This window comes from Dinoponera quadriceps, unplaced genomic scaffold, assembly GCF_001313825.1.
Source record: "Dinoponera quadriceps isolate SergipeBrazil2010 unplaced genomic scaffold, ASM131382v1 scaffold1565, whole genome shotgun sequence".
Lineage (NCBI taxonomy): Eukaryota > Metazoa > Arthropoda > Insecta > Hymenoptera > Formicidae > Dinoponera > Dinoponera quadriceps.
This window is the reverse complement of record NW_014556124.1, coordinates 1,641,375-1,667,496: the sequence shown is the minus strand read 5'-3', so window position 1 is coordinate 1,667,496 and position 26,122 is coordinate 1,641,375. Positions and strand designations below refer to the sequence as shown.

The 26,122-nt window shown below is 51.9% G+C and overlaps 2 protein-coding genes across 2 annotated transcripts in view; both read right to left on the bottom strand.

The window, feature by feature from the left end:
• The window catches only part of LOC106746758 (nuclear hormone receptor FTZ-F1), a 24,316-nt gene extending 19,242 nt beyond the window's left edge, over positions 1-5,074 (bottom strand). Inside the window, 2 exon segments of the mRNA XM_014623745.1 lie at positions 420-1,436; positions 1,495-5,074. Coding sequence (XP_014479231.1) covers positions 420-1,436; positions 1,495-1,609 — 1,132 coding nt within the window. The 5' untranslated portion in view covers positions 1,610-5,074.
• A 244-nt stretch (positions 5,075-5,318) lies between these two features.
• LOC106746761 overlaps positions 5,319-26,122 on the bottom strand; it is a 46,545-nt gene continuing 25,741 nt past the window's right edge. The window contains exon 2 of the mRNA XM_014623750.1: positions 5,319-9,877. Coding sequence (XP_014479236.1) covers positions 9,753-9,877 — 125 coding nt within the window. The 3' untranslated portion in view covers positions 5,319-9,752. The remainder of the gene's footprint in view (positions 9,878-26,122) is intronic.

Sequence of the window (26,122 nt, the reverse complement as noted above, 5' to 3'; positions counted from 1 at the left end):
CCCCCCCCCCTCCTCACATTGGAAACGCAAACTGATATAAACACAACGAAGCGTTTTTCACCGCCGGTATCTTTGTGTAACAGACAAATGCACTTTATAGTACCGTCGCGCCGCGGTCATAATCTTTCCCCGAGCGCGCGCCTGCGTAAAGACGCTTTCAACGTGGACTTTTCCCTCGGTTTCAAACGATCCTCTCGACACTTTACATAAATTAGCATCTCCAACCGTACGCTGCGACTCCGCGACACGTGGGTCGTCGTCATCGTGGTAGTTCGGAGAGGTCCGCGGGCCAAATACGGGCGCGACGCAATCCGGGACAGTTCTCGCCGACGGGAAGAAAAGTCGTCGTCCACCGGTGGACTCGGCGCGCGCGACTAAAATGCTAAGGTAAATGAATTCACTTAGTGAATGAGACTCACCCTCGAGCTTCATGCCGACGTCGAGGCATTTCTGGAAGCGACAGAAGGGACACCGCTTGCGCTGCGTCTTGTCGATGTGACAGGACCGCTCGGCGACGCACGTGTACACCTTCTTGTTCTGGACGGTGCGCTTGAAGAAGCCCTTGCAGGACTCGCAGGTGAGCAGTCCGTAGTGATAGCCGGACACTTTGTCCCCGCACACCGGACACAGCTCTTCGATGACGATGTCCTTCGTGTCGGGGAAGTCGGACGGGCACGGTATCGAGCCGGTCACGACGCCGACACCGACCTGGCTCAAGCCAGGATGGCAGAGGGTACCGGCGCCGGCGGTCGGTACCGCGACGTTGCCGCTTCCCGCGCCGGGCCCACCGGCGGCATTGCCCGCCGCGCCGGGTCCACCGCCACCGGCGGCAGTGCTCGCCCCGCCGCCGCTACCACCGCTGCCGCCGGCGTAACCGCCGCCACCGTTGCCGTCGAGACCGGTGGACGCGCCGGCTCCGTTGCTGCTTCCGGCTCCTGTTGACGAGAACAAGCACGTGTACACCTTCTTGTTGCCGCAGGCGTTGCTCTCGAGAGCCGAAGACGCACCGCAGATACCGTTACCGCCGTTGCCGCCGTTGTTACTATTGCTACCACCGCCGCCGCCGCCGCCGCCACCGCCGCCGCCGCCACCCGTGGGCGAAAACAAGCACGCGTAAACCCTCTTGCTGCTGCACGGCGAACTGTTGCGTTTGAAGAAACCTTTGCAAGATTCGCACGTGAGCAGCCCGTACTGATAACCGGACATTTTGTCGCCGCACATCGGGCATCGCTCCTCGAGGGAGGTGGTGGAGTCGAAGAAGGCGGCCTCGAAACCCGAGATACCGCCCTGCGACTGTGCCGGATTGTGCGCGGACATTTGTTGCTGCTGCGACTGGGGCTGCGAGTGGCACATGGGCGACGGCGAGTTCTGCGCGCAATTGCCGTAAGGTGACGAGCCGTAATGCGGCTGTTGTTGCTGTTGTGGCTGCTGCTGCTNGGGGGGGGGGGGGGGAGCCGTAATGCGGCTGTTGTTGCTGTTGTGGCTGCTGCTGCTGCGGAGGAGGAGGAGGCTGTTGCCCGGCGGCCTGCGGGCTGCCTTGCGGGCTCAAGTGGAACGGCGACATGTTCAGGGACATCAAGGCCGAATGCTGCTCCATCTCCAATAACATATCACCCTTGCGCAAGTACCGCACGACGAAGGGACGTGGTGGTGGTGCTCGCGTACCGGCGCATGCATGAAACGACTATGTTACGCTGCCGGATGTGGCCGCTGATGATGATGATGATGATGATGATGATGATGACGATGATGATGGTGACGACGACGACGTCGACGACGAGGAGGACGACGGCACGAGAGCACCGTTCTCTCTTCCCCTGTCGTCCGTGTACGCTCGTTCGTGCTGTCACGTCGCTTCGCTCTCGGCCGTTCCGATCGCCGATCGACGAGGACGCAGCAACGGTACGTCGGCTGCGTTACCGTGCTGTTAAAACCGTCCATGAAACGCGGCCCGACCCACTGTTGTTGACGTTCCGATCCTGCGGACCGTCGCTTTTTTACCGATGATGACAACGACGCCGATGACAGAACACCTAAGCGACGACGACGACGACGACGATGATGTCGACGACGACGACGACGACGGTGACGATATATCAAGGGCACAATCCGAGAAGGAAGGAACAAAGTAGCGTGTAACGAGAGGGGCCACACACGCACGCACGCACACACATACACACTCTCTTGGTTCCACGTAGATTATCGATCACCAGTCACGCTCTCTGGCACACATTTGTCGAGGAAAACCATCGCGCACCCACCAAAACGCGTACGCGCGCGTACACGTTGCCGACAGAACACGCGGGGGCTACCACACGAGCCCCGTCGAATGGGAAGTCGCGCGCACACCCGCGACTACGTTCGAGGCATGATCAGAGTCGTCGATATCGCGGTGGCGGCCGACGACGTTCGAGCGAAAGTGACACTCGCCGCTGTCAAAACGGCGATAATCGTACGACACACCGCGGAGCAGTAAGTACCCTTCTAAAGAGAAAGAGAGAGAGAGAGAGAGAGAAAGAGAAAGAAAGAGAGAGAGAGAAAGATCTGAGACCTCCTTTCCCTGTCGTTCACACTGCAATCCAACGTCGCTGCTGCTGCTGTCGTCGTCGAGCACAATGCGGACGCGGTGTGGCGCGTATGGTTAACACGTTCGTCCGCGAGAACGGAGGCGGAGGAATACGCGATTATCACCGGCGAGTAGCACCGAGTGACAGGACAGATGGACGGACACGCGCGGCCCGTGCACGGCGATTGTCAACAACACGCGCGTCGTCGCGTCTCTCACACACACACGCGCACGTTCACGACGTAGCCCCCGTAGTGTCGTCTGTCTATAACCTCGAACTCGCAAGACGCGTATCAGATAACGCAGGGGATGTGTACTACAGACGAGTCCAAGAAAAAAAAAAAAAAAAGGACGAGTCGCCAACTCGGGAGAGAGAGTGAGAGAGTACACACGAGGACGACGGACGAGACTCTTCCCCGCACTGCAATCCAGATAACGCGCGCACCACCAGTGAGAGCGAGCTGCGAGCCTGGTCTAAGCGCAGAGCAAAGCGAGTGGATGCGCGCTTGCGATCGACAAGGAGCCGGGCCACGTGACCTGACAGCTCGCCTATCTGCGTACGACTAGTTGTCTTCTCGGCTCGTTGCTTTCCCGAAGGGCCCGCCCCCTCCCCTCCGCTGCCCTACCGACGGCACATGGAGTAGGTAGGTAGGTAGAGACCGCCTTCGCGGGACACGGCATACGTGTGACGTATCGCCGCGGCAACAACGTTTGTCAACGACGGGGCCACGAACCGACGACGTCCGGGTGCACGCCGGATCGACGACGACGAGACCACGACACGCTCTGTTGTCCTCTTCCGTCGCGCGCACTCCCGTCGCGGCGATAATACGCGGCGCCGCACGCCGAGAAGCACGGGCGCACTTGCCGAAATCCGATGCGGCGACTTTCGCCGCGCGCGCGCGCGCTGCCACGATCGCACACTGTGACGTTTTTACGACGATAACGACGACGACAAGGACGGTGCTCGGGAAATTAAACGAAACTGTGCGCGGAGAATGGTGCCGAGGCGCGCGCTACTGTCAAGCTCCTTCGGCGTTTCGGTAGGTATAGAGGAGAGAACGCGCGTGTGTCCCTTTACCGACGCGGGCTGCGTTGGAGCCGAGAGAGAGAGAGAGAGATAAAAGGTAGAGTGAGTGAGTGAGAGAATGCGAAAGAGGAGAGAGAGAGAGAGAGAGAGGGCACCGACGATGGCAGCGAGTGAGCGAGACGCGCGCGCGGAGTATAACCAACACAGCGCACGGCATAAGTGAAAGTGATTCAGCAGCGCATGCCACCGCGCGCGGCCAGGTACCCGACGCGGAGTGGAGGTGCCCGCCTGAGAGGTCCGCTCCGCGGAAGGGGGGGAGTAGCACGCGGTTGCGGTGAAGAGGGGGAGGGGAGGGGACAGGAGCGAGAGCGGGCGGTATTGCCGCGGTCGAAGGTACTCCGGTGGAGGGGCCGGCGAGAAGGAGGTTGCGCGACCGAGGTGGCGGGGGATGACCTACTTACGGAACCAGGTCTATGTCGGCCGGAGAAATATTGTCCGCGAGCGCGTACACGAGCGCGTCGTCGGCTTGTGACGCGTCGCTCGCGCGCACGCTCTGCCCGTCGGACGTTACACGTTGACGATTCGCGTCTACCACCGTACCACGTTTGGAAACGCACCCGCTGTCACCACCCTGACACAACACCGGTGGATCTTCGGCGATGCGCGAGCGAGAGAACGAATCTCGAGAATGCTCGCCGACGTTGCGAATGAAACGATAGAGAGCAAGGAGAGAAGACGAGGGAGTTTTCGGGCGATCGGCAAAATATGCGGCGGTCACGCCGAACGACGAGAAAGCGACCGGTCCTGCGAGAGTGACGTAAGACGCTCCCGACGACGACGTATCGGCCAGGACTCGAGCCTCTTCTTTTTTTTCTCTCTCTTCTTTTCGACTCACTGCTTCTTCTGCCGGAGTCGAGGCGCGCGGGCGAAAGGCGGAGAACGAGAGAGAGAGAGAGAGAGATACAGAAAGAGTGTGTGTGTAAGAGAGAGAGAGAGAGAGAGAGAGAGAAGCAGTGATCGCGCGCGCGCCAAGAGTGACTCTTGCTTTCAAAGTGCACGGGAGAGAGACGCCGGCGGGTGTATATCGGCGGGCAAGAAGCGCAGCGGCGGCTGGTGGAAGCGTCACACGGGCTACGTACGAGCGCCTCGGCTGGGTCAACAGTAACGCCGTTGGCACTCCCCGACGGTGCACTAGCGCCCGCCTGTGTGTATACGTGCCGGTAGATGTGCGACGCAGAGCGCGGTGGGGAGACCTACTGACCCAGTTCGTTGAGAACATGACGCAGCCGCGCGCAACTCGCTCCCTCTCGTTGTATACACCTCTCTCTATCTCTGCCCGCCCGTTTCGCTCCCTCTCCCGCCCTCCGTTCCGTGTTACCTCCTCCTCCTCCTCTCCTTCCTCTCGCTTTACCTTGTCCTGCTCTCGCGCTCCACCGCCGCGTATATCGCCGTCTCGCTCGCAGACCCTGTCCTTACCTTCCACGCGCGTTCCGTCTTCCTCCGNCTCCCTCCCTGCCGCTCTCCGTCGTTGCCTGCGCCTTCTCCGCTCGCGTACTCCTCGCGAAAAGCCGCGCGCGCGGTGTTTTCTCTCTCTTTTTCTCTCTGTCTCTTTCTCTCTCCTTCTTTCTTTCGCCGTTCCTCTCGCTCTTGAGAGATCGCACACTCTCACTTTCTCTCTTCCTCGCACACTGCCTCTTGCCCTCCCCCCCCCCTCCCCGGTCACTCATCCAAACGACTCATTTATTCAGTCGGTAGTCTCACACTCTTTCCCGTATAAGTGACCGAGCATTCCTGCCGTAACACACGTGTACACACATGCACGCACGCACGAGCGAGCGCGCGCGCGCGCACGTGCGTCGATGAATACACCGTCGCAGCGAGTATCGCAAGCGTATGTCACCATCGTTGTCATCGCATCGGGTGCACTGGTTTGCGAGCTTGAGCGTTACAGCGGCGCGTTCGCGCTCGACGCCTCAAGTCAGAATTTTTACAATCGCTCTCGGAAGAGATTCCCGACCGGAAGTGCCCGTCGGACAAACGGACTTTAACGAGAGAGGTCCCCGCTTTTGCGGGCAACAGCCGGAAATTCGTAACGCACCTTCTAACTAAATGCCCGCGCGTTGGGCAACCTTATCGCGGCCATCTCGGCGCCGCGAGGATGCGACAAGGAGTTTACTCGTGTGAAAAGTCTCGGCAAACTTTTGTAAAAAAAAAAAAAGAAAAAAAAAACGCTCAGTCTGAAGATTGTTCATAATTGGTGAGCCTTGACGGCGATAGAAAGGTGGAGCCTGGCGGAGATCCCGGCATAGTGCGATCGATAGCAAATGGCACGATGCTCGATGCACGATGGAAATATCAGTATACACGAGCGAAGATGAGAGTGGCGTGGGTCGCATCGCGTGGGTTAATTTATTAATCAACGATGAGGAGAGAAACGAAGAAGAGCGCGCTCGCGAAACGCACGCGCGCTCTTCCGCTAAAATCATCGAAGCGTGCCGCGAAAGGCGACGAGCGGATAACGCCGACGGCGTTGAGAATCCCCGAGAGACGGAAAATCTGCTCTCTCTATCTCTCCTCCGCACGTGATGCCCGGAAATGTCGATGGAAAAATCGGGGCGAGGATCGCGCGAATCCCGCTGGAAAAAAAAAAAAAGAAACACGATCGATCCGACTTCCGTCTCTCATTGTGCACCGCGCGCGCTTCTAAACACAGCGCGGAGCGGTGTCTTTTGTTCGGATCGGAAGTGAATACACACGCGTGTACGTACCGCTCAGCATTATTTCTACCGGATAGCGTCTACGGCGGAAGAGTCCGTGTTGGTGGTGCGTGTACCGGCGCAGGACGCAGGTGGAATAAGAATTGTCGCGGCTGGTTCGGTGGCGAAACCGCCGCTGGAAAAAGGGTCAAACGAAAGCGAAAAGGGTCTCGATGGCGGCGCGGAGCGAGAAGCCGTGCGAGAAGCGGCGCACGGAACGCCTCGAAAGAACGGAAGAAGGAACGAATGAAAGAAAGTGAAAGCCTCGACCCAGAAACTTTTAAAGTGTAAAGTCGACGGGCGCACCGCCGCATTTGGCAGTCGCGTATCAGCGCGCGCGCGCGCCTCATCATCATCCGTCGTCGATGGAGACGCGGGTGATGTTTTATCGCAGCGAGATAATACGGAATGTATTCGACGAGACATCTAGAAGCCGGCGGTGAAAATTCCACGAGGATCGTCGTCGCGGCTCGCTTACTTTCGTCGGGCGTCGTCGTCGAGCGTTTTCGGGACGATTGCGAGACGCGGTTGCGCAACGCGCGGAATACGCATTACGGAGTCGGAGTTAATATAAGAGAAGAGGAAGGAAAGAAAAAAAAAAAAAGGAAACTCGAGTTCCGAAATAAGTTTTATCGCGCTTTGCGAAAAAGGAGGAAAAAGTAGTCGCGTTCGGCATTATCGCTGCGTTACGTAACACGGTCCAATTATACGCTCCAATTAATGATAATATCGTTTAGCGCGCCGCCGACACGGCCGACTCGGGCGTGTCGGCGGAGAGGAGGCTCGGCACCACCGACTTGCGAATGCGCGTCCGATCGCGACGCGCGTTTTCGCGGACGATTATCAGCACGGGGAAGAATAATCGTAGACGGACGACACGATGGGTTAGATCATCGTCGTCGTGAATCGCCCCGTCGAAAATACGGCTGACGGCGACGCGCGCTACTTCCCTTTTTTCCCCTTTCTCCCACCGTCTTCCAACCAAGTCTCGTTCTCTCTTTGTGCCTCCGTTTTTATTCCGCGATTCGAAACGCAAACTCGTTCCACGACGACGGCGGCGCTGACGATAACGACGACACGACATACACAAGGCTGCGGAGAGCGCGCGGAGAGTCCTTTACCCGTATACGCTGAAATTATGCGACCATTATCGGTATTACGCTATTTCTGGGTCAATTAGCATCGCGGTGATCCTTTAAATGCTTCGCGGGCGGACGGATGCGCGAGCCGTCGGCGGCGTGTCGACCCTCAGACAGCGGTTGTAATTCCGTGCAATTTGGTGGGGAGGGGAAAAAACACCCCCGGAGAACGGAGTGCGGGAAAATTCGAAGCTCGCCCGCTTCCTAACACCGCTCCCCGACACACGTTGCCACACGCTTGCGAGATCGATCTCGATTCGTTTTATTCCCCGAGCGTGCATAAAATAAAAGATGGGAAGAGGAGAGAGGATTATACGACGAGGCGGGACGCGGGTTGAGCCGATTACAAGGTTGTACGCGTTATTAGCGCGAAAGAACAGAGAGAGAGAGAGAGAGAGAGAGAACGATTACGATAACAGCGCTCGTTTCAACGGACGCCGTGCGTCGCGATGCGATTATTCCTTGGCTGTGCTGGTTCGGAATCATAGCTTGTAATATTCGTCGCAAGGAATATGAGCGTATTACTATGTGCGCGTCTCTCTCTCACTGTCATTCTCGCTCTCACTCTCGCTCGCTCGCTCTCTCGCGCAGCGCACAGTGTGTCTCGGTGTGTGAAGTGTGCCAAGGCCCACCCCCACCTCGCAATCCCATTTTCGAAACTAAAAGTAAAATCTAACCGATTGTGCCTGTGTTACGCGCTGTATCACCCGTAATGCATATTTCTGCGCCGCGTCACAAGGGTCTTCTTTGTCCGGTTTAACGAAAATCCGGTCGGCTCGCGCGCGGCTCCCCGATCCGCAATATCCGCGAGTGCCCGAGAGAAAAGTTATAAATAACAAGGTGACAAAGCTTCTTTTCCTCTCGCCGTGCCGTGACGATGGACTATTCCGCGAGCGTCGCAATATTTAGCGACGACTTTCGCACGATTCGATCGGTTCGCGTCTCACTTACTTGCGTGCCGTCCGAAATAGAAATCCGGGTGTCTCCTCGGCGAATCAAGCGACGATAATGAGACACCGAGAGGAATCCGCAAAGCTTTAGGCTGAAACACGGATCCGAACTTGCACTTAGATACGATACCGGCGCGATAAGGGATCGGTGAATCGTTTGCCGAAAAAGCTCGATTCCCCTGACGCCTGACCTATATTTCCCAGGTCGATCGATCCGTACTCTGCAACGAAGATTTCGCAAAAATTGCCGTTCTCTCTTTGTCGGGTAAGAGCGACGCGAGAGAGAGAGAGAGAAGGAGGGAGGGAATGTTTCATCCACAAAACACGGATCGCCGTTTTGCAGGCCAGTTCGCACGTCCTTGACACATTTACCCACATAGGGTACCCGCGAGACCATGCGCGATCGGTGGTGGTGGTGTGTCTATGCCGCACCGCGACGCATCGACAGGCGTCGTGCACACCGAGGGATACCGCGGGCGCGTGATTACGTTATTATGCATGCGCGATTAGCGAGAGAGGAGAAGAGCGCAAGAAAGAGAAACGTAAGTGCGCGCGGGGGTGGGAGGGGATCGTTCTGGAACTCGAGAGAGTTTCTCATACCGTCGTCGCGAGAACACGCGAACGCCGCGACGATATTCTATTCTTCCTCGGTGATGTGCACACACGACGGCTTCAGAGACAAGCGCACGCATATCTGACGTTCTCTCCGTGTTTTCTATACTTTATTACCGTACATCTGGCGCACGTGTTGGAGCGCTCGGACTGAATTTCATTCGTTCCCGACCGTTCTCGGGAAGGGTCGGAATCCCCTCTCGGGGAATTGGAAGTTATTTATCGATAGCATGAAAATCGGGGAAAGAGGAATGAAAGTAGGAAGAAGAACAAAGGGACTGTGTGAAATAATTACCATCTGCGTCGTCAGGAGGGACAGCTTGGTAAAACTGACCCTTAAAATGCCTTTGTGGCTAAAACGCAGTCGGCAGTAGTAACGGCAATTCGTTGCATTCGAGACTTTGTTTAAGTGTCGAGTTTAAGTTATTGCGCGTGGTCGTGTCGGAAGATACGGTCCAAGTAACAAACAAAGATAAATTAACCCGCAGATTGTAACCAACCGTTCATTGAGTACACACATGTGTCCGCAGGCAGCGGTTTAAAGGCAGCTTCCGTTAGATTCTGACCAAACTGAGCAATGATTTACTCGGTTCGCAGGCTTGTCAATATGGAAAATAAAAGCTTGTGGTCGAAATGTGTAAGAAAGTATTCTCTTGTTTTCTCTTTGTTATTTACAATCGGCCCCGCTGTAACTACGTGTCAGAGAACGGAATCTTGCTCAGAAATACACGTTCTGCGAACGTTCATTTCCCTCAGATTGACGCATCGTGAGTCGCATCGCCGGAAGCCACTCGAGTCCACCCGCGAATCCTCGATCGTAAAATCTGTGAAAACGTCAATCGACGATGTCGGAAAATTCGGATCGGGAACTCGGAGAAGAAACACAGGTTTTTCGTGCGAAAATATGCGCTTTGCGATATGAAACAGAAAAGAGGCAACCGTTATATATGGGGTCTGCAGCAGTCTGATGCAGCGGATGCTATAACTGGTTCATCATGCTAACGCCGGAACAAATCGTGTAACACCGTAGTTTCCGTAGAACGAGATTTAATTTACGGAAATCCGAACAAAGTCTCGGGAGCGTAGTATTTTCGAGTTTGTGAATGGAAAATTATAACGGGTAATTCGTTCCGCTATTTGAACCGTTCGCTCTTAGAATGCACGCTGCAACCCTCGTGTTTCAATGAATAGCTGTAAATCAAGGGGTGACTGTCAATATTTTGAGAACGTAGATTACAAAAGAGAAGAGAAACGGTCCCAAAAGTCAACGCGCAGTCAACAACGAAATGAGATGAAACTGGGCAGAAGCTCGCGTTGTGAAACTTTTGTATCGTAACACGTTCCCCCTCCCCCTCCCCCACACCTTCCGACTAAGACCCTCCGCGTTGCGTCCCTTCCGAAAAGGGGATAAAAAATTACCGACAATTCAAAAGTTACGGAGAGTCGTGAGTATGTATGTTGTTGTATTATGGGCAAACAAATGCGTTGAAAGAAAAAAAAAAAGAGGAGACTCCATTGTCGACGACACGGATTTGCTTTCTATTATATATGAAGATGGATCAATGATCTTAAATCAGTTTGACACCAACGAGGGAGGATTTAAGAATTTACGACAACTCTTGCGAATTTCCACGGGCTTTGAATACATTAAATATACAAGATGAAGCTGTAACCACTACCGCCTTGAGTATATTCGAAATATGAAAATGGGAGAAAAATTAATCAAACAAAAATTGACACCATTTCGAAACATCTACAAATGCAAATTTTGTTTCATTTTCATTCGGTTGCTAATGAAATATTTTTGAAAATGTTCAAAGCGGTAGTAGCTATTGCCTCAAACTGCATATCGAGCGGTCGAAACATAAGAAACGTTTCTTTGTATACGCTTTCGTGCACATTCAGCGGTCGAGTCGATCGCGAGAACCGATGATCGACGAGGATCTCGACGGCGGGTTTACTCTATAATTCCCAACGACGAGTGTCGTTCTCGTTGACTTGTTGTTATGCAGATTAAAATATATGGTGGAGATGCTGCGCGAGGAAACGACGTCGTAACGACAGCGACACTGTCATTAAAAGTTACAGAATAGGTCTACCGAGATCCAGATCGTTTCTCTTATTATTTTCACAGCGAGGGAATGCGCGACTGTCAATGCGACTGCAACATCGCGGTCCTCCCGCGGGAGCACGGGATGATGCTCTCAAGGTCGGAAGGAGAATCGAGCACGCCGAGAGCGCGGCTCTGCGAAAGGTAAGGCCGATAATAATGATCGGCGACTGTAATGACCGGTAATTTCCTTCGAGAAATAATTCCGGCCGAGCCAGACGGAACGAGCTCGACGCGCGCGTGTGCACATGCCTCGAAACTTTACGTATTCGCGCGAGGGCTGCAATTTTAGCGCGGGTAGGACTTTTGCTCGACGCACCGCGTGCGTCGTGCGAGCGTGCGTGTGTCTCGTGAGAAGAGAGAGAACAAAAAAAAGAGCCGAAAGGAAGAAGACAAAAAAAGTAACCTGAGAAAAACAGGGGTGGGAAAATACGGGCCCAGTTGCACCGGTCCTAATCGATGCCAAGAGCAACAGTGTCGCATTCGAGCCGGCTTCCACGCGACATGACGACAAGCGTGCACCGCCGCGGCGGCGTTGGCCAACGTGTGACATCGATCATATCGTGCGTACGAATCCCTTAATTATCCTTGTTTTCGTTATGGATTTTTTCCGCCGACGTTCGTGGGACAAACGTTCGCCGTATCGTACAACCGGAGTCGGCTTCGCGTGCTCGTCGATTTCAATCGAATTCATTACGGTGCCGATGGAAATGAGATTTTTCGGATTTTCACGGAGTTTAAGACACGCCCCGACGGCGATGCGCGGCGATTAACGCCGCCGAACGGCCGGAATCGATCCGGAACGAGACAATAGGGGATCTCGCGCGCGAAAGCACGAGGCAGAGCGGCACGTGCCAAACGTGCCAAACGGGTCCATCGCACTGACGACGACGACGGGTGGTGGCACCTGACGCAAATGCCTGACGATTTTGCGAGGTGACGTAGCAGTCGTCGGCGGTATCGTTGCTCGTCACTAATTACATCGGCGTCGCGCTCTAGACGGAAGACGAGTCGCGCGCACGGTTTGGCTGCGAATCGTCATTGCCAGTCGAAACGAGATTGCCGCTCTCGGCAGTGTGAAACGAACGCGTTCGTAATTCCGACGACCGTCACGGTCGTCTCTCTCACGCCTCTCGATCAGAAATAGCGCGTCGCGTGTCTCCCTGTAGCTCTAGGCAGCGTTCGATATAGCCACCTTTCTCTCTCTCTCCCTCTTTCTCTCGATTCAGCCCGACCGAGCCCGCCGAGCCGATGAATGGGCGAAAGCCTTTCGCTCTCGTTCTCCAGCCTGTTCCGCGCGCTATCAACGTAATTCCATTCTCTCTCTCTCTCTCTCTCTCTCTCCTCGTTTCTCTCGCCGCGGCGGCAGCGCGAGAGAGCGCTCGCTCGCTCGCTCGAGAAGTGGCTCATCCGCTTTTACTTTCCGCGTCGGCTTTCGTTGGCAATGGTACTAGTTACGGCTGTTACGTCGAGCGGTTACGCGAAAGAGACGCGTGCACTCGCTCCACTCGACTCGTAAGCGAGTGAGGTAAGCCGCGGGCGACTCTCTCTTCCTCGCGCCGCGTCGCGCGTCGCGATTACCGACACTCTCGCTTGCACTTTCGCTCGGGAGCGCGAGTGGCTGCTAAAAGCCTTGCCCGTGCCAGTCTCCCGCGCGTGCCAATTTTCGCGTACGAACGGAGCCGCTGCGCTTTGCGTTTCAAATGAATCGTTAATCCGGAACGTCAATCTCTCCCTCTGCTTTCTCGGAAAAAAATTATATATATATATATATATATATATATATATATAGAACTCGTTCTTTTCGTCATTTCGATAAAACGAAGGACGACACGCGGTTCTCTCGCGCTGTAAGTTATCCCTTCTCGCGATGTAGGAGGTACGTATGCACGACACGTTAATAATAAAGCGATAATTCCCAACAACGGGAAAGCGAAATTCATCGGCAATTCCGACGAGGTCGGAACGACGAAAATGCCTGTTCTATTTTAGGTCGCTTGGGATATGCAAATTGCGAAATTCCGGGTCAAGGATGCCTCCGACCAGAATCACGACACCACCAGATGTAATTTGATTTCTTGGTCGTGCCCACAAAATTCTCCCATTCTCCCGTATTGCGCGCGGAATTTTGTCAAAAGGATTTCTGATAATTGATCACCGGCGGGAATTCGCCGGGCAAATGTGCGCGCGAGTCGCTATTTATTGACGCGAGATATAGATAAGTTAACTAGCCGCGGCCACGTAATAAGACGATAATAATGATACTGCGTGATTAAAGATTATTGCGTAATTGCGAGAAATAGGCGTTGCATCGAAAAGCGCGCGCGCGACCGCACGGCTGAGAATCGGCGAGGGCGGATGTGCAACTGGATCAAATGAAAGAGTTCGGAGCATCGAGGAAGGACGGTGGCCAAGACGAGGTCAGCCGCGTCGTTTGTTGCCCGTTATTTTTAGCGCGGCGTTGGGAAAGAGGGCGTTTTTACCCTGAATTATTATTACCATCCCGGCCGTCAGAGCGCGAAGGCAGGTGAAGGATAAGTAAAAAGGAATTAAATCGATGGGCGCTCTTAATCGTCGAACGATTCGAAATCGAATGCGGAGGGAGGAGGGGAGGGGGCTGTACGATAAGCAAGAGGGAGGTGGAAGACGGAAGGAGTAGGGAGACACGGATTTCCCTCGGGATTTAACCTTGAATTACCCCTCAGGGTAAAAAAGGACATTAAGCATGGGTGACTTTAAAGTAGTTATCATTAGTTATCATTAGACGACGGGGTCTCGCGGGATTGATCGTAATTAATCGGACGAAAGGAAATAGAAAATAACGAGCGAAAATGTCTCTCAATCTTCTTCTATTGACCTGCCTAAAAAATTATACCCCTGACAAATTCGAGTGAAATAATTCCTCGTGGAAGAAGAGTATGAGCGAATCCCGCGACAATATAGGAAGAGAGAAAGAGAGAGAGACAGAGTTAACATCGTAGAGTTGAGACACCGCGAAAGAGATGACACGGATTACTGAAACTGAACGGGCGAACTGAGAATTCCATGTAGCTGCGGGATGCGTCATTTGGAGGTATATTTATCCAATACCGCTTGGCGGCAGTATCGTTTAATGTCAGACCGAAGGAAAGGAGAAAGGGAAAGCGGGAGAAAGAGAGGACGAACAGAGCCGTTCGTTGTGAATCTTTCACGAGCACATAATCGCCCGGTTAATAAACGCTTTATCAAAAGCGATAGTACGGATGATAGCAGTATGTAGGTCAGGTTTGATACGAGTGACCTGATTTCCGCACCAATGTTACCAGCGGATCCGCATACGTGCCGACGCCGTGCCGACGACGTCACGCCGCTACGCGTCCTCCCTTACACGCGCGCGCACACACACACACACACACTCACCGACGATGAGCGCAATTCCGATCGCGTAGCCACGTGCTCTCGTCGAGATCCGTCGCGTATCCTAACGTCGCGCGACACGCCCCTAACGTGTCTCGCTGGCGAACTTTAAGTTAACGGTGTCCTTGCGAGATATCCAGATATATCACTTTCCTTCGATAAAGTCGCGGCGAGGCGCGGGCGCATAACGGAGCTATCTCAGAGTTTTATCTCGCGTCGCGGGGCGAAGTTTTCGGCGTTACTGCACGTAATTGCATCTTTCAAGTAAAAATTGCAAGTCTCTTCTTTCGAAGCGGAAAGATGCGCGGCGATGAAGAATATTCGTGATAGTAGTGATAGTTAAAAGAAAAAAAATTCGCGAGAGGATCGTGTATATCGCGATATGTCAGCGACTGTCGTTTATCAAATTCAAAATGCTCTCAGCGGAAATACTACTTTATATGCGCGAAACTGCCTTTTCCTTTTTTTTTTTTTTTTTATTCGTGTCGTGCCTCGAGCGCGCGCAAATTATCGTGTTAATCATGAAACGCGATGCATCGTATTGCGAAAGCCCCCGACTCATCATCCGTACGGCACTATGCTAATAGATTATTACGACATCAATTTGGTAATATGCGTGCAGCGCGAGTAAACATGTATCGCGAACTTAGCGCGAGCGCACGCATCGCGACTGCAGTATTTGTTCCGCGTGATAAGACAATCGCTCGCGCGCGTGAGAGTTCCCGTCATCGTGGTCTTGCCGGAAGATGTTTCGCGAGCGAGCGAGCGGGAGAGAGAGAGAGAGAGAAACGTCGATGATAACTGACAGAAATTATGATCGCGCGTATTCGTATATATCTTCGCTCGAAGAACAAAGTAGTATCGAACGAAGCGGGTCATCTCTTTACTTTCGACGGATCGGACGGATACGTTAGTTAGTCTCCTGAGAAGAAACGATTTCCAAAAAAAAAACATACTGTAGAGATACACATTTTTACGTTATAACGTACTAAATGTCGTGGCAGTTATCGGTGACGTCATGGTATTATCGCGTCTTATTAAAGTTACATATGAGATATTGTAAGTACGAATTATCGAGCTGAATGAATTAACAAGTTATGCATGAGGTAATGAATCAAATACATTTGAAAGAATGCTTGCACGATCGAGACATCGTGATGAAAAGAAAAAAGATACACGTATTCTTAGTCATGCTTATTTATCGTATCTTTAGTGATTCAATTAGCAGTGCGCACGGCTTTTGCACAATCGACTGTAATTAGCACGGCGGCCGACGTGTGTTACAGAAGGCGAGACTTTATATTTGAAAAAGCGAGATTTTATATTNAAAAAAAAAAAAAAAAAAAAAAAAGGAAAGAAAAAAAAGAAAAAAGAAAAAAAAGGAGGAAAAAACTAGACTGCAAATGTACGGCGAGACAGTAATGCAATTTACGTTTCGCATTTTTCTCTCTCTCACTCTTTCTCTTGAACAAGAAGGGTACAGTCGGCGTCAGCCGCTAATGCGCTTTCCATGTTTACGGTGCGTTTCCCCGGTGCTCGCAATTACGCAGCGTTTCGCGCGCTCACATTTTGTCGCAATCTATATTGTTTTTGTTGTATATAGCGAGACGAGGCACGAAGAGCGGCTTGCCAGCCAGCATGAATTAATTCGCTCGACCCATTTACCCGATGCACTTGGACCACCTTGTACTCGCCGACGTTCGTGTGAGTGGTGCGAGTCGGCCGCCTGTATACGTGGCATGTGTGTGTTACATTTAAAGCGTCGGCACCCGCGCACACGCATGCACATGTAGACACCGGCGTGTAAGCGAGATCGACGCGTGCGCGACGTCGATGCAGCGTTTTATTCGGAGCGATGCGACATCGTGAAATCGCGCGACGACGCGGAGGGTTGATGTCGCGGATTTCCTATCGCTCCTAGGACGGCCTGGGTGTTGTTCCGACGACAGCGAAATATCTGAGAAGGCAGGCTTACACGACGACAAAGAGCGTCGGCAATGAGTGAAGCGGCCGCAACGTGGATGACGATGGTCAATTCGACGACCGCGTCATCGCGCGATTTGTTGTCTAGCGAGCGAATCCGTTTTATCGCCAAGTGCGCGCGACGTTGTTGACGATAACGCCCGTAAAAATAGACCGATACGAGTGCGGGCATGTTTAACAGCACGCTGTAACGAACGTATTCGCCGCCACACATCGGCCGCACACACACACACACACACACGTGTTCTCCTTGTATATTCGCCTTACGAATTCGTCTCGCGTCCCTCGCGCGCGCGCGAATCGGCCGCGGGATTTGAGCTGCACCACACAAACCGAAGACGCGCACATCGCGCGGAAGGACTTTCGAAAAGGGGGGAGGGTGCAGGAGGGTGGTGGACGGGTCGAGCTGTCGGGTAGCAAGCAGAGGCGCGCGCTTGCGCTCCCGCAGCAACAACGTCGGCTCTCTCTCTTGCTTTTCTCATTGACCCAGTTACCCAGTACACTTGACCGCACTCCGCCGCGTCCCTACCTCCCCCACCGCGCCCTTCCGTAAGAGCTACCCTGCCGACCTGATCCGTCCCCCCCCTCCCCCAGCTACTACGGGATGCCGCGCTTCTCTTGCCTCTCTCTCTCTCTCTCTCTCTCGCTCTTTACCTCTCTCCTTCTCTCCTCACCTTCCTCCCACGCTCTTTCTCGCTCTCTTGGCCCGAGTGCGACGCAACGTACCGACGCCGTCGCCGCGTCCCGTCGTCGATACGCGGTTCACCCTTGCCTCACCCCCTGAGCGCAACATCCAAGCGGCGAAGGGCCTCGCACGGTTAACACGCTTACTCTGAATCAGGGAGTTGCGTTCTCTCCTCTCTCCCTCCCTACCTTCTTTCTCTCCTTCCTTCCTTCCCCAAATACGTTGTCCGCGGTGTGCAATCGCATTTTATGCTGCATCCGTCAGAGGAAAAATCAGCGTCAAGAGATGGGAACGCGACGGACGCGATTGAGAGGAGCTACGCGACGATTCTCTACTTCCGCGCGGAGGATACTTCCTCCGTTGCTCGAGGAGCGCGGTTTCCCGCCGTCTGTTCCTCCGTCATCTCTCTCAGCCGACCTCACAACGTCGCGACGCCCGTGCACTCCCTTCTTCCTCCCTTCTTCAAGCACTTCGAACGAAGTTCGACGGAGCTTGGCTCCGGATTGTTAGTCACGACGAGGCGCGACGACGGTAATTCGACAATATCGAGACGAATATCGCGTTGGGATAAAAACAGAGGGAAAGAGAGGGAGAGAGGGCACGTCTCTTGCGAAATGCAAGCGGGGCACACGGATTGCTAGGATAGCGAACGTGTCTGTCGATATTGCAAATTGTTAACTTGTCGAAATCAAGCGGACGAAGGTCGGACCGCGCGTGCCGCTTCGGTTATCTCGTGAAATGGCGAGTGACCGCGACACCGTTAGCGTCACGTTACGTCGGTCTGTCAAGTGTTTCAATAAAAAAAGAAAATAATACCGTCGCACAGACACGGTACGGGAAGGAGAAACTCTCTCTGGCGCTCTTTGGCACTTTTCGCCCATCGCCATCGGGCGAGCCCCGTGGAAAGAAATGTGTAGCGAGGAGATACCGATCGCGGATCTCGAGAAAAGTGCGAACCGCAGCTCTATAAATAATCCGTACGCGCGATGAGTCAAGTTAACGGCGGTCTCTACGAGCGTGAGTCGAGACGATCCAATCGCGTGAGAGTTTCGCCATTCGATCGCCGTAACGAACGCTTGCCGAATCTTACGTCAATTCGCGTCGCACCCCGACTTTTATTGTCTCCGATTCAATTCGCAACCCTCTTGAATTTTAATTCGTAGCGCTCTCGGCGATCCGGAGATATCGTCAGCCCACCGTAATGCGCCCGGCTAAGCAAGAGCGAGAGATGTCGGGGAAAACGTCGGGGAAAATCGAGAACAACGCGAAACAGCGGGGGAATTTTTTTTTCTCGCCGAGAGCGAAACCTGACGGAGCCGCACCGTGGAAAATATTTTAAAGGGCCGTACGGACGATCGTATGGTTACTAGACTGGAATTCCGCTCGCGCGGGGAACGCGCGTCGGGTCTTACCGTCCAATTAATGCACGTCGAATGGTAAGAAGTGTGCTACGCACCCGCGCTCGTATGAAAACGACGGCGAGTCCGCTCGAACATGCGGCGGTTCGCGTGCAAACAATCCCCGCCGGCGGAGTTTCCCGTGTTTTTGCTGGATTATTTTCCATCCTTATCACGCGCGACGGCGATGACTGTGATAATGGAAAAGCACGAGGCGTCCGTTGGAGAAGAATGCAGTCTTCTTTTCAGAGAAGCAAAATTGGGTAATACAGGTGTTTCACGTCCCGCCAAATGATAACGCGGAGTCTACGAGAGTCTTCCGAGGAGGGGGGAGGGAGGGGGGGTTGAAATCCGCGATCGTAGGATCACAGAATGATTTCGCGCGAGTCACCTCGACGATTTAATCCCAGCGTGTGCGGCTTTTCGCCCACGACCCGCACCTGTGGAAAGATATCTTTATCTTTATAATTCGCTATTCCGTTTTTTAATAGCGATTTTTGCATTGTAACAACGTAATCGTCCGAGAGAACTCAATGCTCGCGAAGGATCGTACGTTGGAAAATTTCGAACTACCGCAACGGACTTCTGCGTATAATCGGCGCGCAATATGGAGTAAGTATGCGCATTGCAAAGCACTGCACGCGGGAACACGTGCATTGTGCAAGAGAAAAAATTTATCGATGATTCACTCCATACTTTTTACGTCGGTTAAGCGGGAGAGCGTCGGCGAAGGAAAGATAATCGCGTGATCGCTCGCATCTCTCTCTCTCTCTCTCTCTCTCTCGACGAGACTTCAATTTTTTCTTCAATTAGCGCGATCCAGTCAATTTACAGTAGCTGCAGGAATGTAACGGATAATAAAGTCTCCTTTTAACAGCGGAGATCAGTCATCGAGGCGGGGGAAGACCAGCGATTTTCCCAGAGCGGGAAAACGAGACGCCTTCGATCGATCTAATCGACGTCGTTCGTACGCACGAAATTACACCCACCGACGAATATTCGGTTTTCCTCCCTCTTGTTTCTTCCTCTTTCTTCCTCCCTTACGAAACATTTTTTTACGAGCGTTTTACGAGCGATATACGCGAGAATCGTCGTGCGTAACGGCATAAACGGATCGCACGGAGACACAGCGCGGCGGTTTCGTTCTGCGCGACCGCCTGTTTTCCAGCGGCAACAACGGCAGGCAGCGCGGCGAGTCCTCGATCTCTCGTCGCGGATCCGCGATTGATCGATCACCGATCGGGGGGAGAGCAGGTAGCCGCGGTTGTGTGTACCGGCAGTAAGCGCAGTAGTAGACGGTGTGTGCCGTAAGTAGTTAGTTACTCGGTGTTACACCGGCGCGGCGCAGCCTTGAGCCTATTCCACGCACGAAAGCCCCCGCGCCGCACGCCTGGCTGCACGCGCTGCACACGCTGCACTTCGCGCCGACCGATCTCGGAGACCGAAAAGAAGAGGGGAACGAAAAAAAAAAGAGAAGAAAACAGAAAAGTCGCCCGAGCGACTTTTGTACAGCCGGTGTATTGCGCCGAGCCGAATGATAAATTTGGCTTGACGCATCGTCGAGCTGCCGCGACACCGCCGATTTCCAGCCGAGTCGGAGTCATCCTCGTCGCGACGACGATCTCTCATACTCGCGAAAGCCGCGTTCGGCGATAAGCGATCGGTTAATTAATTTTTGCCGCGTGTCGAAATGTTTCCTAGACCTGGATGTCGCCCAGACCCGAGGGAGATAGATAGGCGCACTGGAAAAAATACTTCTGTTCGAATAATACCGACTTGATCCAAGTGAAATTGGAGATTGGGAAATGGTTACTTTTAACACTTCTTGACGAATATTCACTGGAAGCGGAAATATAAATGATTATATACGATACATTTCTTTCGTATAATTAGATATATACTTGTACGTGTTAAAAGAATTGCGACAAGTATCAAACCCACATAATATTGAGAATATAAGAAATTATCTTAACGAAGTATCTGCCGGGCGGAAAAATCTGAATTTAAAACCAGCAGGTTTCTTCAATGGAAAATAAATATTACGTAATACCAGTAAACATTCATTTCAATTTCGAACCATTTCGCATTTATATTCGATAATTTTTGCTGTTTTAATCTAAGGATTTCAAATTATGAGAGGCGAAATCCCCGTATAAAGCATATTCGTATCGACGAGACGCACTTGTGTGACTGTAAAATCAGTCGTACACCGTTTACTTCCCGACTGAGTTGCGACAATGGCTGATCGCAAAATGAGACGGACGTCAGATCGAATCGAAGGGGTTAGACTGCGGTTCGGGCCGCGTGTCGTGCTTTCGGTCGGGCGCGACGAGAGAACGAAGAGACTCGAGAGGCTGGCCGGGTTATCGTTGAATAAAGCTAGAGCGCGCGCGATGGGCACAGTGTAAACTTGCTCCCGATTTAGAGCCGAGCCCTTTTTACACAGCGCCAAGTAGGCCATGCTCGAAGGATGTCGACGCCGACGTGGGAAAATATCACATTTTCCGAGCATGCGAGCCCGCGCTTGGCTATCGTTCGCGCCGGTCTCGCGCACGCAACTGGGAATATATCGATACCAGGAAATCGCAGTTGCTCGCACTCCGGAGCAGCGCAGGGAGATCGCTATCGCACACCTTTCGAACGACGCTCGTGAAAAAAAAAAGAAAAGCGCGAACGAATAATTCGCGACTCGGTGGTGATCAACGACGTCCCGCGGTAAAATCCGGTATATACCGGCCGTTCCGCCCGGGTACTTTGTTCGCATCGTCGTCGCAGGTAGCACGCTGCTAACCCTTTGTCGCACGACACTGAAACGCCACTGGGAGAGCAACGAACTCGACCCCGAGGGAGTCCTCTGAATCTCGCGCTGCGCTCGCGGCGGACGGAGTGCTGAGTTTGGAATGATTTCGGAACGACTCTCATCCTGAAATTCTGCCGGAAAGTTTCGGATAAACGCGAAACGGTTTCTCCTTTTTATTGTATTTCGAGTATGCATGGTGCGGGTGTAACGAGGGAGAACGAGGTGAAAAATTATTCGTTATTAGATCTTCTCCGATACGGATTCTGGAATTTGCTCGACAATTATTAATGCCGTCGAAACGAATCGGAAGATACCGAAGATCAACTTTCGGACTTGCGGGCGACTTTGATCGCTTATCGCGATCACCGTGAGGTAATTTTCATTCTCGCCTGTTCCGTTCGTGTACGATTCCGATACTTTTTATCGGCCGTCTAAGCACACTGCTGTTTTTCGCAAGCGCTCTCGAGAAGGTGCGAAATCGCGATCGCCTTCTCGCGGCACTTCGTTTCATGTATACGTAAATCCGTGAACCCGTCGTAACTCGCGATACCGAGGAGAGGAGAGAAAGAGAGACAGAGCGCGGGAGATCGTGCGCGTGCACGCGTGAAACGCGCGAGGGTGCAGTTTCGCAAAAATTAATCACGCGCTTATCGTGAGAGAATCTCGCGCGGCGCTGCTGCACGGCGCTGATCCTCGGGGCGCGTACCTGTGACTCGCGATGTAAAAGCGGAATCTAGGCCGATATAAATAGGCTGACACGCCACGGAATATAACAGGTAGAGTGCCTTAAACATCGCGCGCGCCCGCGCGCAACCAACGCGTCCCTCCTGCGCGAATATACTCGCGAAAAAGACACGGCCGCGGAACGCGCGTCCCTCTTCATATGTCGCCTTTGCGTCTCTCTCTCTCTCTCTCTCGCGGTCTCTTGGTGAAAAAATATCTCCAAACGACCACGATACAAACGACTGTCCACGAAAGTACGATCGCTTGCCCGAGCAGACGCGCCACGCAGTTTACTCGGCAGTCGAATCTCGTGGCGAACATTTGCGTTTCATTATTCCTTCGCTTCGCGTGATGGCGTATTAAGACTGGCTAAGAGCAAATTCACGAACCGAGGAATTATGTATATACAATTTCGCTCCAAACATTGGGCGTGATTTTAGTCCCTGTGAAATAAATATAAATTGGAGATCATCGAAATATCTCTGCACAGAGAAAAAGGTTTCCTTGGATTTAGTGTTTGTCTGATTTGGGTTTATTTAGTACAAAGGACATAATTTAATATCAAGCGTTATTTTGAATAAAAATGTCGTTGCTTCGCTAGAATAAATTAGGTGGTTTGATAGAAAGAAAAAACAGTATTATATTTGGAGAAAGTAATATTTGGTTTTCAACAGAAAAATTTATTTCATTATATATTAAATATCGCTCGATAGAAGAAACGAAGTTCTTTAATATTTTTTTAGCATTCAAATATACACAGTTTTTAACATGGTGTTTGTAGTTTTTTTTTAAATAATTTATTGCTTGTGACAAGCATAGCGATGTTCGCCAAAATACAAAAGAAATATGTTTATTTGACGTGAAGATATTTATATTGCTTGAGAAACTGTACAATCTTGTTTGTTGATTCAAACATTTGTTTGTTTGCTTCGTTCCAAAAAAAAAAACGGTTTCAATTGAGCAAATTTTATTAAATTCAAAGGAATCTTTCTCTCTGCGTGTTAACGTTTAAGAAGGAGGTGAACGAGAACAAAGGAATGGCAAGATCGATTCCTACACATACGCTAATCACTGCGCACACTTCTTCGAGAATGCGGATTAAAATATAAAACAGAAATTACTTCGCGTTGGCGTAGTTCGCATAGTTCTCACTCTTGACCTTTCTTAATTATTTTCATCAAAGAATGCCTTCTCTCGAGGTGAAAAAATGAAAAATGAACCGGAGCAAAGCAAATGCAATGTTCTGAGTGCTTCTTGGCGCAATACCTTGGAGCGCTACGCCTTCACAGCGGATAATAACTAACGGGACAGCATAATAATTTTAATTGCGAACGAGATCGCTGTCACCATCGCGTAGTGACGCGATATACGCGACGACGAGACACAAAGAGACGCTAAGAACGAACGGAACTCCGCAGTCGAGATTCAGTGGGGCGACGTCGGCACGAAAAGTTTCATTTGTTCTTTTTTCTTCTCGCGTCGAATACGAACAAGTGCATAAGAAGCAGCAACCGAGAGAGCGTCGGAACACAGTGCGCGTTCCACTCCGATGCGCTCCTCCACGTTCCCGTGGCTCGTGAAGAAAAGCAAAAAATAAAGAAAAAAGAACTCGCCGGCGCGGATCCCTCGGCAATAATTGCCCCCCTCCACCCTCCCCCCGCGCTGTCCTAATTTTGGTTTTCCCATGAGCGGACTCTCTTTGCGACACAAAAGCGAAACAAGGTCGTTACTTGGCCGAAAACCGTCGGTAATCTCGACCTGTTACCGTTCCGCTGTGTGATTCATCGCACACGAGCGTTGCTCGAGGAGAGAAACATGTTCCACCGTTGTCGGTATCGCACGGGAATGCAACGAGAATCCATTGTGCGATTCCGAATTCGGCCGAGCTGCCGGATTCGGGCTTCGAAATTTTGCGAATTTCGCGAAGCGGCCGCAACGACGGAGCGAACGGATGGCGGGCATCCGTTGGAAGGAAAACTGCGCGGGAACTAGTCCCTTTCTTGCCGAGTCGACCGACTGATATACCGAATTACGCACTATGTGCGCATACATGTGTGCGTGATACACGCCTTAACGTTATAATTAGGGTTATTTGTTGTGATTTTCAGTCTTGCATGTTCAGCTCGAGGCTGGAAATCGTAGGCAACCTTAGTGAATTATGCCGGCATTTTAGAATGCCCTGAATAAATTATGCTTTAATAATAATAATAATAATAAATAAGTGTTATATATATATGGCATATATGGCGCTCGCGATGTACGTGCGTGCGTCTGGGCGTGCGTGCATATGCGCGCGCTGCGGTGGTCGAGACGTGCGCGCGTTTCGCTCCGATGCATCCAGCCACTTCTGTGTATCTCTGTTTCACCTTCCCCCATCGTTCGTCGTCGCTCGCAGTCTCTCTCTCTCTCTGTATGCGCTCGCCCAGCGAAAAAAGGCGTACCGCAACAAAACCTCGCGCGCGCGCGCGACTACGACGGTTGTATATATCGCCGCTGTCCCAATTCCACCCGGTATTGTGTCACTCGATTTCGATTTACTTTGCCACGCGGCTTGGGCAGCGTCGCTCTCTCTCTCTCTCTCTCTCTCATGTCCATCGTTACAACGGATAATTAAGCATAGCTTGCGTGTACAGACACTCGCGCGGAAAAAGAAGTAGATATCGATGTAAATGCGAGTGTATCGTGCGATACTCTCGATGTGCGTTTGTCTTTTCTAAACTTAGACTGAATTTCCGTTTTTCACCACGTTAATTCGCATGCGCACGATCTGGAATTAAACGCGACTGCATTTTATATAAGGAGAAAAATCATTTTGCCGGTACAGCGAATTGTTAGTTACTACGGAGACGTGGATTTTTTTTTACACGGAAAAAGTAATTGGATTTATTTTTCACACGGAAAAAATAATTTTGCCGTTGTAGCAAAATCATTGTTGTGACGACGATAAAATTCAGTTGGCATGGCCAGATTATTTTGCTGCCTGTATATCCAGCGAATAGCAATAAGTATTTTTAATAAATCTTTCTGCTGTTCTTGTAGTAATTAATAATATGCTGTGTCAGAGAAAAATAATTCACTTCGTGTGTGGCACGCAACGACTTTTATGATCTATATACATGTATTATAATATGTATAATTTATAATTATGATATATTTAAATTAAAATGAATTAAATTGAATTAATTATTAAATGTATGCTAACTAATAATCCGCTTTGCGACTGGTAATACGAGAAACGACAAATCTTGATACTGTTTGCCGATCGGCTTATCCGTTCGGCAATTTAAGTGCAATCTCAATGTTTCGCGGTAATACTTGATTTCGTCGGAATTATTACGCGGAGTATCTCTCTCTCTCTCTCTCTCTCTCTCTCCAGAAACAGGACTAAAGGAAGGGACGAAGGATCGATTAAGCAACGCGATCAAAGTTTATCCGCGTTGGTGAAACCGTCCCGCCGATCGATAACAATTCTGCTCGCGCGCGATTGATCCGCGCCCAGTGTCGGCCGAGAGTCCGAACGCCGGGTGCCGATCGTCCCGTGCAAGCTCCATAAAGGCGTCACGCTCGCTGAGCAGAGCCCTCCTTGATCCAAATTCCAAGCCAGGGTCGGAGGTTGAGCGGTTCGATCTGATTTTAACGTGTACACAGACCGGTGTACAAAGGTGACGGCGCGCGCTGAACCGTGAACTGCTTTCACGGTTTTTTAGCCCTCCACGAAATGACCGGTGCCCACGTGTGCATGTATGCATATGTGTGTGCGCGCGCGCGCAAGTAGCCGCGAGAAAAAAATCAGCAAATTCCCCGACTCCTCGTGAGCATCCCGACTACCATTCTTCTCTCCTCGCGCGCTTAGGCTGCGTTCGATTCGGGCGTTCACGCGCTGCAAGCGCAATTCTACCTTTACTCTCCATTGTACGCCAAAGGGAGATAGAACGACGCTTTACGGTGCGTGAGCACCAAAAACGTACGCAGCTT